General features: G+C 47.2%; 1 protein-coding gene across 1 annotated transcript; it reads right to left on the bottom strand.

The window, feature by feature from the left end:
• Positions 1-959: 959 nt before the first annotated feature.
• On the bottom strand, positions 960-12,671 carry BPIFA3 (BPI fold containing family A member 3). Its single transcript, XM_067705176.1, has 7 exons — positions 12,548-12,671; positions 6,524-6,674; positions 4,324-4,431; positions 3,309-3,458; positions 2,014-2,098; positions 1,528-1,591; positions 960-994 (listed from the first exon to the last, which is right to left on the bottom strand). The coding sequence occupies exons 1-7, from the start codon at positions 12,669-12,671 to the stop codon at positions 960-962; spliced, it is 717 nt and encodes a 238-aa protein (XP_067561277.1).
• Between the last annotated feature and the right edge of the window lie 9 nt (positions 12,672-12,680).

Below are 12,680 nucleotides of genomic sequence, written 5' to 3'. Positions count from 1 at the left end.
ATGAGCAATGTTGGACATGTCTTGCGGTGCCCATGTGCATGTATTTCTGTACCTAGGATCGGGACTGTGGGTCAGAGGGAGGAATATGTTGCCCTTCAGGGGATGTTGCCACGAGTTTTACAAAGTGGAGATGCGACTCATCTCCCTCCAGCAGTGTGAGGCCCCCGCTGCTCCACATCGTGTAAGATTTCTATTCCCACTTTGCAGGGGAGGGAGACCAAAAGGTAAAATGCCTTGTCCCCGATACAGCTAGGGAGTCATAAGACGAGGACTCACCCATTATTTAACCATGGGCACACATTTGGTGTCAGGCCTGTGCTGGGGGCTGGAGGGTCATTGGTCACCCTGATGCACATGTTTATACCCTCCTGGAACTTCTCGTTGGGCTGAATCAAATTTGAACTCAGATCTGTTTAGTGCCAGTGTTTATACTTTACCACTCTGTCACTGTTCTTCTTCACCCCCCTGGAGCCCAGCAAGGTTCTGGGCACATATTAGGTGCTCAATAATAAACATGGGTTGAATGAACAAGGGGATGGGAACTCGCAACAGGGCCCTTCCCACACTGATGAGCACATCCATGGATGCGCTATTGGCTGCAAATTACAGGAAAAGAAAGAGTGTTTTCTCTGGCATTTCTGGGCTGACGAGCGAACTCAGGCATATCCTGGGTTTGGGATGGACCTTATCAGCCATCAGCCAAGTCTCAGGATGGACCTTCGTCAGGTCTGACTTTTGGAACTCAAACCTCAGGGCCCAGGCAGAAGGACCTCTGTACCCTTCAGAGCTAGAATTTATTGTGGAAGAGGACAGGATGTCCACAGGGCCTGTGGTAAGAGTGGCACATCAGAAGCCCCACTCTGAGGGCGACTTGCAGCCTCCAAATCTGGAATCTCCTTCTGATTATCAGTGGGCAGCTAGGGGGCGCTCAAGTCTGGCTCGTGGAAGGCTGGCTGGACTCAAAGTTGGTTGAGTTCATGAGCAATGGCCTGTTCTGTAAGGAGAAGAGGCAGAATCAGTCACCAGGTGTCTGCCCTCTGACCCCCAGGTCCACACCGAAGGGGTCTCTCATCCATCCATGCTGACCAAGGCCTGGTGCCGGGAACATTCACATTAAAACTCTTCAAATGATATCTAATTATTCAGTTCTTGTGTCTTCCACTCACCGTGAGCTCCCTGAAGGCAGGGACTATATCTGTTTATCTGCAACTGGGATGGGGGAGGGCTTGGGTGTGTGGGAGGGCAGTGCTCCCTAAAGGATTGAGTGGAGATCTTGGGAGAAGCTCTGGTAACCTGGAGGTTTGGGTGAATTGGCGGGGCACAGCCAGCTTGGTAGGGGTGCCCTCTGCTGTCCCAGCTCTCTCGGGGGATAGTGAAGGTCATGGTCATATGGTCACCTCTGAGTGTCCTCAGAGCACATGCAGACACCCCTCAGCAGGCCTCAATAAGAGCTGCAGCGGGGACACCTCTTCTGGCCAGTTGCCCGTCCTGAGTCCTCGCCCCGGAGGGACACAGGTGCTCACTCACCCATGAGGCTTTTCATCAGTTTCACATCCAGCTGCCTGAGGATTTCATCGATCAGAGGACATTCCTGGGCCACCAACACAGAGAGAAGGGTCAGACCAGGGAGTGGGCTAAGAAAACTGGAGGGGCTGTGGCTGGAAGCCACGGGATTTCCACAAGGAATCATGGCAAATGTGGCTCCCTTGTACTGAACGCCAACTACCCACCAGGTGCTATGCACAGCACTTCCGTGCTTTGCCCCCCTGAATCTTTGTGGCTCTCTGTGAAATGGGGACTGTGATGGTTCCCATGTTACAGATGGGGAAACTGAGGCTCAGGGAGGCTAAGTCACTTGTCCAAGGACACACAGGCAGTAGATGGCAAAATTTAACATCTTAATTTGAGATTTCTCAGGTTCTAAAGCCCAATTCTTTGCTGAAATGCCAATATATATGCCCTGACCCTCGGACTCAAGAATGCCCAAGGTGAAACTACTTTTCTGAAACTTACTTGACTTTCTATCAGGTGTGGGATAACTTTTTCCAGGTTGTTTCTGAGGTTGTGGAAAAGATGTTTCATCTTTGGTGGGATATCTCTAGAAAGAGAGATAGATATACAGAACAGAACAGATAAATACAGACAATACTAATGCCAGGTGCTGTGTGTGGAGAACATCTCACACAGCCATTTAATCCTCAGAGAGCCCTACGTGAGAGGCAGCATTGTAAGCAATAGTCAAAGGCGCAGCTCAGAGAGGTGATGTGCCTTGCCCAAGGTCACACAGCTAGTTAAGTGCTGATTAGATTAGAACCAGGTCAGTAACTACAGTCCACAGTTTTCTTCGTGGATGTCTGGCATGATCTAGGCATTCAGTGAATGTCTGATGAATAAATGAATGGATATCCACTGATGACCTAGTTGCTTTCAGCATTCTGGAATTACAGAGAGAGATCAGACACAAATCTTGCCCTTGAGGTACTCAGTCTGTTGGGGTTGACACACTTGGTCAGCTAGTCTACAGATCTTTATTTAAGTCTATTTTTTTCTATCTTGTTCACTACTGTATCCCTAGCATCAAGCATGTTGTGCCTAGCACATAGTAGGTTCTCAGCAAATATTTGTTGAATGAATGAGTGACGAGGAAGAGCTTTAAAGAAGGAAGGAGGGGCATCCAAGCATAAGGATCAGCGCGTGCAAAGGCACGGTGGTATGAAAATATATGGCATGCTGATGGAGGGGGTTCTTCAGAGAGACTTGAGGCCAAAGGGCTGCAGAGTGGGGTAGGGGACAGGACAAGTAGGGCCTTGAGTGACATCCAGGAGTTTGCTCTTCATCCAGAGGGCACTGGAGAACCATTGGAGTGTCTGGAGCAGGGGCTGGCTGACGTGGCTAGATTTCTGGGCTAGAAAGTGATTTCTGCTGCAGGGGGAGAACAGAGTGAAAGCGGTGAGGTCTGAGTCAGGGAAAGTTGGAGGAGGCTCCCACGGTGGTCCAGGAAGTGGACTACGAGCCCAGTCAGTGGCTGTGGGGATGGAGAGAAAGGGAGCAGGTGAGGGTTGCCAGGAGGTCATTGATGGGACCTGTGGAAGATGGGCTGTGGGGAGTGAGGCGGAGGAGGAGTCTAGCTTCTGGGAGGGTGGCAGGGTCACCTCTGGGATGGGGATGCAGGAGGAGGAACAGATCCTGGGGAAGATCCTGGGTGAGATCTCTTTGGGGCTCACCCAGGAGGTAGTGGAGACCTGTGGCTGCAGCCAGGGCCAGTCAGGAAGGGGCCCAGCCCTGGGGAGGGGCGGCTGGGATCTTACTCATCGAGGACAGTCATGCGGATGCTGCTGGGCTCCACGCGGCAGTTGCCTATCACCAGATCCCTCCGGCCAAACTCATCCTTCTCCAGCCAGAACGCCACAGCGAGGTTCATGCGTGCGTGTGTCTTTATGATCTGGTTATTGAAGGGCCTGGGGACGAGAGAGAGGAGGAGGGGGGAGAGGCAGGAGACAGAGAAAGAATAGAAGGAGGAGGAAGCAGCCAACACGGAGAGTGTCTCTTTCAAGACATCAGCACAGTGGGGCTCCACGTTGCCTGGATGTTAAATTCTGTGGTCAGCGATTAAGGAGAAAAACATTACTAGCCAGAGTGCCTTCTGAAAATCCTTTAAATAGACCAGATTAGGGGGCCTTCGGAAATTCAAAAATTGAGAGTTAATCTTATTCTAAAAATCTTTACAATTTAGTAGAGCCCTCCCAGAGGCAGTAGATGTTAAAGGGTAGTCTAAACCAGAGGAGGGAAGGGTGATGCGATCATTAAACTCTATATCTCTCTCTCTTTTTTTTTTTTTTTTGTTACGCGGGCCTCTCACTGCCGTGACCTCTTCCGTTGCGGAGCACAGGCTCCGGACGCGCAGGCTCAGCAGCCATGGCTCACGGGCCCAGCCGCTCCGCGGCATATGGGATCTTCCCGGACCGGGGCACGAACCCGTGTCCCCTGCATCGGCAGGCGGACCCTCAACCACTGCGCCACCAGGGAAGCCCCCTGTTTCTCTTTTTAAAAATCGTTGTAGGGAACTTACATAGGTTTAAATGAGCATATGACCTGCCTCCACTGACCAGTGATCACCATCCATATTTCAGCTGAAGAAACCAAGGCTCAGAGATGTGAAGTGACTTGCCCAAGGTCACACAGCAAGTGAGTTCGGAAACCAGGAATTGAAACCAGTTTGCAGCAGAAAGATCTGGGTTCCCCAAATCCGGCCCCCTCCCCCCACTCCCAGGTTCCCAGTGAAGAGGAACAGTGCCCTTCAGGCCCCGCTTCTGTATGACTTACAGCCTTGAGTCAATGTCAAATTCAAGTGAGATGTTTGCCAAGAACGACTCCTTATGGAAAGACATCCGGATCCCACCATAGTCCAGCTGAATGTTGGTGACGTTGGCGCTGCACAAGGAAAGAGCAAAGACCCCTGCAAGGGTGAAGGGTCTCAGACCTCAAGGCCTTGGGCGTTACAGACAAGGCTGGCCTGTCTCCTAGCAGTCGGATTTGGAGTCAGATCTTTTACAGATGCTCTGAGGGCAAGAGCTCCCTGCAGGAGCCCTGGGGTTACAAGCTGTCCCTGAGCGCCCCCGAACAGCTCCACACAACTGATTTGTGAAACCCATAGCCAACTGCAGACCCAGCCCCTGGGCCCGTTCTCAGAGCCAGCCTCCCGCTCTCAGTGGATAGCCCCACCACCTTCCCAGGGGCCCAGACCCAAACCGTGGGAGCTGTCTTCAACTTCTCTCCATCCCTCACCGCCACATTCCACTCATTAGTAAATCATGTTGGCTCTGCTTGCAAAATATATCCTGAAATGGGCCACTTCCCGTTACTCTGTTGCTTTCGTCTGGTCCAGGTCACCATCACTTCTTGCCTGGAGATGCTCTAGTTTCTCTCTGGGCTCCAGGCTACGATCTTGGCCTCTCCACAAACCATCTCCATGTGGCAGCCAGAGGGGCCTTAACACTCCCCTATCACTCAGTGTTCTCCACTGGTTTCTCACTGCTCTTGCAATAAAATCTGAACTCCGCATCACAGCCCCTCAGATCTGCAGGGTCTGGCCTCACCTGCCTCTGCAGCCCCATCTCCTACCACCCTCCCCTTGCTCACCCAGCCACACAGGACTTTTCCTCCTCCTCAAATGCATCAATCTCCTTCCTACCTCAGGGCCTTTGCACTCACTGTGCCCCCATGACCTCATGTCACTCACCTCCTTCTCTTCATTCATATTTCTACTTAAGGGATAGGAAGGTCCCTCGATCAGCCCTATCACTCTCACCCCTGACCTGGCTAAATTTGTCTTCATGTTATATCCCTCCATCTGAAATTAGTTATTTACTTTTGTGTCCTATCTCACTAACTAGGATGTAAGATCCAAAAGGGCAGGGACTGTAGGTCTGTGTAGAGCTGTATTCCCAGTACCCAGCCCAGGTGCTGGTACACAGTAGGTGCTCAATGAATAACTGTAACAATTGTTAAAGGAATGAATGAAGGGAAGTGATTGTGACTGCACACAGCAAGGGAAACCCTGCTGGTGAGTACTGGCGCTCATTAAAAGGGAGGGAATGAGGGATTCAAATCGGAGAGAAGGTAGGTCAAGGGCACAGCAGGCTGGGATCATGGTGTTACATTTGAGCAGCTTTGAGACCAGGCAGCTGGGGAGGCCTGCATCCACTGAGAGGAAGGGGGGAAGATGGAGGTGGAGGACAGGCCCAGTTCTGCGAGGCTAATTATACCAATGGCTACGCATCCATTATGTGCCACAGGGAAAGCTCCTAACAACTCCAGGACGCAGGGATAATTACGCCCATTTCATTGAGGAGGACTCAAGGCTGGAGCTCAGGGAGCTCAAATGCCTTGCCCAGAGTCACCCAGCTTTCAAGCAAGAGTGGGGTTCAAATGTCAGACTCTAGTCCTGGGTTCCTTTGGCACCCCAGTTGTTTATCCAGGCTGTGCTCTGGGCACCCATTTTATAGATGAGACCAGAGTGGCCCAGCAATTTCCCCAAATTTGGTGGCAGAGTCAGGATTTATTTATTATTTATTTTATATTTTTTGCGGTACGCGGGCCTCTCACTGCTGTGGCCTCTCCCGTTGCGGAGCACAGGCTCCGGACACGCAGGCTCAGCGGCCATGGCTCACGGGCCCAGCCGCTCCGCGGCATGTGGGATCCTCCTGGACCGGGGCACGAATCCGTGTCCCCTGCATCGGTAGGCGGACTCTCAACCACTGCGCCACCAGGGAAGCCCCAGAGTCAGGATTTAAATGCAGAAACTTTTGCTCCCAAACCTTCACCTTTAATTATTCTGCTGTGCTGCCTCTCCCAGTGACCCCTTGTGCTGGGCCCCCTACTCATCCTTGTGTTGGGTGTGACATCTCCTTCCAATCTTCCCTCCTTTCCTCTTCACAGGCCTCGTACTGCCATGCCCTCAAGCTCTGCCCTCTTAGAGCTTTATCAGGAGTCCCAGGGCCAGTGACGGGGTTCAAGATCTCACCTGCCTTCTTGATGCTGCTGAAGGTTCATGCTGCCAATTAGCCAGCCCACCATCCCCGAGGCCGTCTGCCTGGAGGCATTCAGACTGTCCAGGAAGCGGATGTTCTGGATTCGGCACTCTGTATTGCGCTTCGTGAGGCCCTGCACAATAACTGGAAATGGATATGGGACCAGTGACATTGCACGATGTCCTGGCAAAGGTGGGGGGTTTGGAGCCAGGAGGCCCAGGTTGCAGGCTGGCACACCGGCCTCTTGCTGAGTGATTGGTGTGTCATCCCCCTGCCCCCAACACTGAGATCCACATTCTTCATCCGTGAAATGATGCTTTGCAGTGCCGGTGTGACACACCTGCAGAGGGTCTGGCAGGCAACAGCTGCTAAAGAGAGATATTATGGTTGAAATTTGCCCAGTGCCGCATCTCTGAACGTGGAACACAGAGCCTAACGTACGGGATCTAGATCACAGTAAATGTTGGTTGAAGAGAAAAAGAGGTGGGCAAATAAGGAAAGAATAAATGGATATCCTCCCCCACCATGCTCGGAATAAACTGCAAGGCTGGGTGGAGCTACCAGTGGAAAAGAATGAATTCCAAAAAGGAGGGAAATTTGAAAAGCTATTGACCTGCGTGAAGTCCTAGCTCTCTGGACCCTAGACCCCAGCTGCCCAGGTTGGGGGCCCAGTTCTGACAAACCTCAGAGCTCACCTCAAGACACATTTATTGCACTGACTCAACCCTCTAGGTGTTCAGGCCCCACACTGAGAACTATGTATTACTGCAGAGCCACAGAAGCCATTGTCACACCTCACCAGTATCCTCCAGGGCCAGCCCCCAGACCCCCTTTCAGCACCCCATGTTTCTGCTGCAGAAAGTGTCTCTGGGGCTTCCCTGGTGGCGCAGTGGTTGGGAGTCCGCCCACCAATGCAGGGGACACGGGTTCGAGCCCCGGTCCAGGAAGATCCCACATGCCTCCGAGCAGCTAGGCCTGTGTGCCACAAGTACTGAAGCCCGTGCACCCAGAGCCCGTGCTCCGCAACAGGGGAAGCTGCCGCAATGAGAAGCTCGCGCACTGGGACAAAGAGTAGCCCCGGCTCGCCACAACTAGAGAAAGCCTGCACACGCAACAAAGACCCAATGCAGCCAAAAATAAATAAATAAAATTTAAAAAAAAGAAAGAAAATGTCTCTGGAGTCATAGATCTAGTCATAGTCATAGTCATAGATTCAAATCCTAGCTCTGCTACCTCCCTGAGTCTTGATTTCCTCATCTGTGTAATAGGGCAGTAATAATACCCATCTCATAGGATACTTACTAGGAATATTGAGACATTTAGCCAAAGGATATTTACTGTGCATCTACTGGGTATCAGGCTCAGTACTGGGCACTAAACACACAAACCATTTTTCTATCTAGTAGGAGAACATACAGTAAAGAAATAGTTTCAAGGATGGAGTGAAACTATAGGTATGCCTAGAACTCTTAGTAGTTCTTGGTTAATGATGATAGTAGCACTTGGGAATTTGTGAGCAGCAGACACTAGTAGTTGTCAGTCCAGTATCCATCCATCCATCCATCCATCCTCCCATCTATTCTCCATCTATCTATCCAATATCCATCCATCAATCCATCCACTCATCCATACATCCTCCCATCCATCCTCTTATCCACCCACTCTCCCATCCACCCATTCGTCCTATTCTTCCCATCTGACCCCTCTTTTTTTTTTTTTTTTTTTTGCGGTACGCGGGCCTCTCACTGTTGTGGCCTCTCCCGTTGCGGAGCACAGGCTCCAGACACGCAGGTTCAGCGGCCATGGCTCACGGGCGCAGCCGCTCCGCGGCATGTGGGATCCTCCCGGACCGGGGCCCGAACCCACGTCCCCTGCATCGGCAGGCGGACTCTTAACCACTGCGCCACCAGGGAAGCCCTGACCCCTCTTTTGATTCAGACACTCTTTTCAATTCCTGGTCCAGATGAGGCTGTTGATTATCATTGCATGGTGACTCTTACAGGTACAAAGTTCGCATATGATCCAAGTTGGTTCTATCAGACTAAACAGACCCTATGCTTCATGTTTGAGGGGAAGGTTTCTTTCTCTTTCTCCTACTGGAAAGGAACAAGACAGCCTATAGCTCCAATGGCCACTGGCCACCATTTTCCTATCACACTGTGAACCAAACCCTGCGGATGAAACCATGACGATAACAGAGCTAAAAAAGGATGAAATTCAGTTCTGGTTGGCAGCTTTGAGCTGCTGATTGAACCAAACCTGGAGCTTGCCCTACCTATGACTTTCAGTTGTGTGAAATACTTTTTTTTTATTGTTTAAACCAGATTGACTTGAGTTTTCTGTAACACCCTAACAGATACGTGAGAAGTGGTTGTAGAGATAAACATTTTCACAGTTGAAAAACACTTTGCACATACTTGCCTTCATTTAAGTCTCAAAAGCAGCCCAATGAAACAGCTTTCTAACTGCACCTATTGTACAGATGAGGATACCTGGAGCCACAACCACATGTGAATATATTTGATAACCTAAATGCAATGCATACATTTATGGCAAACCATAAAATGCCAAGTCATGATGAGGGGAAATGGGAAACATCGATAACTTAAAACCATTAAGAAATAGAAACAGGGCTTCCCTGGTGGCGCAGTGGTTGAGAGTCCGCCTGCCGATGCAGGGGACACGGGTTCGTGCCCCGGTCAGGGAGGATCCCACATACTGCGGAGCGGCTAGGCCCGTGAGCCATGGCCGCTGAGCCTGCGTGTCCGGAGCCTGTGCTCCGCAACGGGAGAGGCACGCGTACCGCAAAAAAAAAAAAAAAAGAAAAAGAAACAGGTGATCTCATTCCCCAAAAGTTTTGATCTAGATGGTTTTATGGAAGACTTTTACCCAACTTTATGAAAAGATAATTGTGAAAGAAAACAGAAAAAGAAGATGCAAAATTCATTTTATGAGGCTAGTACAACTTGCTTCAAGAATAGTACAAGGAAAAGATATTACACATCAATTTTATGTATGAAAAATTTGCTAAGATCCTAAATAAATTACTAGCTAACAAATCTAATAGCTAATAGTACATTATAAAAATATCATATTACATTATAAAATATAAATTTTAGTTTGATACATTATAAATACGTTAATGTATATTATAAAAATAATACATGATAAAAATAATAAAGTACATTATAAAAATAATATAATAATAGCAGATTATAAATAGATAATTATAGTATGTTATAAAAATATCATATTTATTCCAGAAATGCTAGGATGGGTTCAACATAAGAAAATCTATTAATACAGTTTATCACATTAACAGAGTAGAAGAAAAAGATGGATTAATTTTTAGATGCAGAAAAACATTTGTTAAGGACCAATATTTATGATTAAGAAAAATTTAGGAAACTAGAAATATAAGGGGACTTTCTTAACATGATAAAAACTATATCCCAAAAACCTACAGAAATATACTAAGTGGAGAATTCTAGATATATTCCCATTCCTATAGGAGGCCTTGGCTATAGTGCAAGATAAGAAAAAGGCACAAGAAGTATAAGGTTTAGAAGAGAAAAGATAAGACTGTCACTATTTGCAGATGATATAATCCTCTAGATAGAAAATTGAACAGAATAAATAAGACAATAAGCGGTCAGTAAGACTTTTGGATAGCAGATTAATTTTTAAAAATCAACAGCTTTCCTCTCATCTGTACCAGCAATACCAACTAGAAAATATAATAGAAAATTAGGCAATATTTACTGTGGCAACAAAACCCATAAATTCTCTAGGAATCAATTTAACAAAACATACTTAAGACATTTATATAAATTTAAAATTCTATTAAGGGATCTAAAATATAATCTGAATAAATTGAAAGATATATTACTTCTGTAATTGCCTAACATAATACTGCAAAAATGTCAATTGTCATTAAATTAATAAACAAATTCAGTGAAACCCTAATTAAATTTCCAGAAGATTTTTTCTCTTTTTTAAGGAACTCAACACAGTCTAAGATTCATTTGGAAGAAGTAAGTTCTATCAGATAAAATGGCATTTTACAAAGATGTAGTATTTAAAATATTATGTTTTGGGTACAGAAACAGTTACACAGACACAGAACACAGAACTCAAAAGGGAATCCATGTGTTTGGAAAGCTGACCATTTAGTAGGTGGGTTGAATGGACTCATAAGGAGAGAAGTGAAGCTGAATCTCTAATTTACAGATGTAAACATATATAAAGATAGCCTCCAAATGGATTAAAATCCTATATGTGAAAAGTGAAACTGTAAAGCTGTTAGAAAAACAGGCTGGAGACAAGGGCTTAAGACTCATCAAATATAAACCATAAGATGAAATGTTGATGAGTTTGAAAATATTCCTGTTCAATGAAGTGTCTACAAGCAAAGTTAATAGGTGACAGTTTGGGAGAGATGTTACCAATGCTTAGACCTGACAAGGGACTAATGTCAAGAATAAATTAACATCTTCTCAAATCAAAGAGGATTAAAAAAATTGGAAAGCAAATAGAAAAATGGGCAAAAGATAAGAACAGGGAATTCAAAGAAGTCAAAATGGCTAACAGAATTAAGACGTGTTGCTCAAACTTCTCACTAATCAAACTAATCTCACTAATCAAGCTAAAACAATTAGATATCACTCAAACACACATCAGACTGGCAAACAATTAGAAGGATGCTGTTATGTACTGAATTGTGCTCCCCCCACCCCAAATCAATATAGTGAAGCCTTAATCTCCAATGTGACTGTATTTGGAGATGGGGCCTTGAGGGAGGAGTTAACGTTGAATCAGGTCATAAGGGTGGGGCCTTAATCCGATGGAACTGGCGTCCTTATAAGAAGAGGAAGAGACACCAGAACGTGCTCGCTCACCCTCTGTACACACACAGAGGAAAGACCCTGTGAGGACACAGTGAGAATGTGGCCATCTACAAGCCAGGAAGAGAGGTTTCACCAGAAACCAACCCTGTGGGCAACTTGATCTTGAACTTCCAGCCTCCAGAGCTGTGAGAAAATAAATGTCTGTTGTTCAAGCCACCTGGTCTGTGGTATCTTGCTGTGGCAGCCCAAGGAGGCTGATACCAGTGGATTCTCTCCAGTGTTGGGAAACAAGGGATACAGGTATGCTTGTTTGTTATTGGAATGGGCGTAGACCTGCACAGCCATCCTAGAAAGCAATCCGGCAGTCTTTAGTTAAATTCAGTTTGCACCTGCCTTAGAGCCCAGCCATCTCCCTTCGGGGTATATCCCAGGGAAATTCTCCCGTAGGTTCTAAGAAGGACACGTGAGAATGTTCATTGCTGTGTAGTTTATAATAGTGGGAAGTTAGAGACAACGCAAGTGTTCATCCCTAGGGAAATGGCCAAGTGATGATGAAGTGGATGTATTTCATGGACTTTTCTGTACAAGTCTGAAGCAACAGATGTCAACAGCACGGTGTCCAGTGAAAACAGTAAAAAAAAAAAAAAAAAAAAAAGAAATCTATATAGCTTTACCATTTATGTAAATCAAAACACTGTATGTTTTACAAGGATATGGGCATTTAAAAACACATATATTAGGGAATTTCCTGGCTTTCCAGTGGTTAGGACTCTGTGCTTTCACTGCGGGGGCCCGACTTCAATTCTTGGTCAGGGAACTAAGATCCCACACGCTGCGCAGCACCACCCCAAAAAAGCCAACACCTATATTAAACAAGCTGCAATGCCTGCCAAGGAAGAGGGGAATGGGCGTGAGAGTAAGAGGTCGAGAGGAAAATAACATAAAATAAAACACAAGAGGGGTCTTGCCATGGTTCATGATAATGACGATGTGCTAGGAATAGGCGTATGATCAACTCAAACTCAATTTTGTGTACTTCAGGTCTAAGAGAAAAGGAAGAGAAGAGGGTAAGTGACCAATTCCAGGTCATCTAGCAAGTCAGTGGTGGGGTCAAGTTAATGCTTTCCCTACCCTCCCTGTGACAGTGGGCAGAACATGGGCTTAGCTTACTTCTCGCCAGACCCGATTTGCTGTCTCTGTGGGTCTTGGCCAGGCCAGGCCAGTGCTGCTTATGGAGTGCCAAGGGCAAGGCCAGTGAGCTGAGGAGGACCAGGAGCCTCCAGAGTGAATGCATCTTGGGTTC

The sequence above is a fragment of the Pseudorca crassidens genome, chromosome 15 (assembly GCF_039906515.1).
Source record: "Pseudorca crassidens isolate mPseCra1 chromosome 15, mPseCra1.hap1, whole genome shotgun sequence".
Taxonomy (NCBI): domain Eukaryota; kingdom Metazoa; phylum Chordata; class Mammalia; order Artiodactyla; family Delphinidae; genus Pseudorca; species Pseudorca crassidens.
The sequence above is the reverse complement of the archived record's forward strand: the minus strand, read 5'-3'. Positions and strand labels throughout refer to the sequence as shown.

Excerpts from the sequence above, each read along its gene's own strand:
- BPIFA3 (XM_067705176.1), bottom strand. The coding sequence starts at position 12,671 with ATGCATTCACTCTGGAGGCTCCTGGTCCTCCTCAGCTCACTGGCCTTG. Across the intron at positions 3,459-4,323 it reads TTTGACATTGACTCAAGGCT|GCCCTTCAATAACCAGATCA; the intron begins GTAAGTCATACA and ends TCTCGTCCCCAG. Across the intron at positions 1,592-2,013 it reads CACACCTGATAGAAAGTCAA|GAATGTCCTCTGATCGATGA; the intron begins GTAAGTTTCAGA and ends TTGGTGGCCCAG.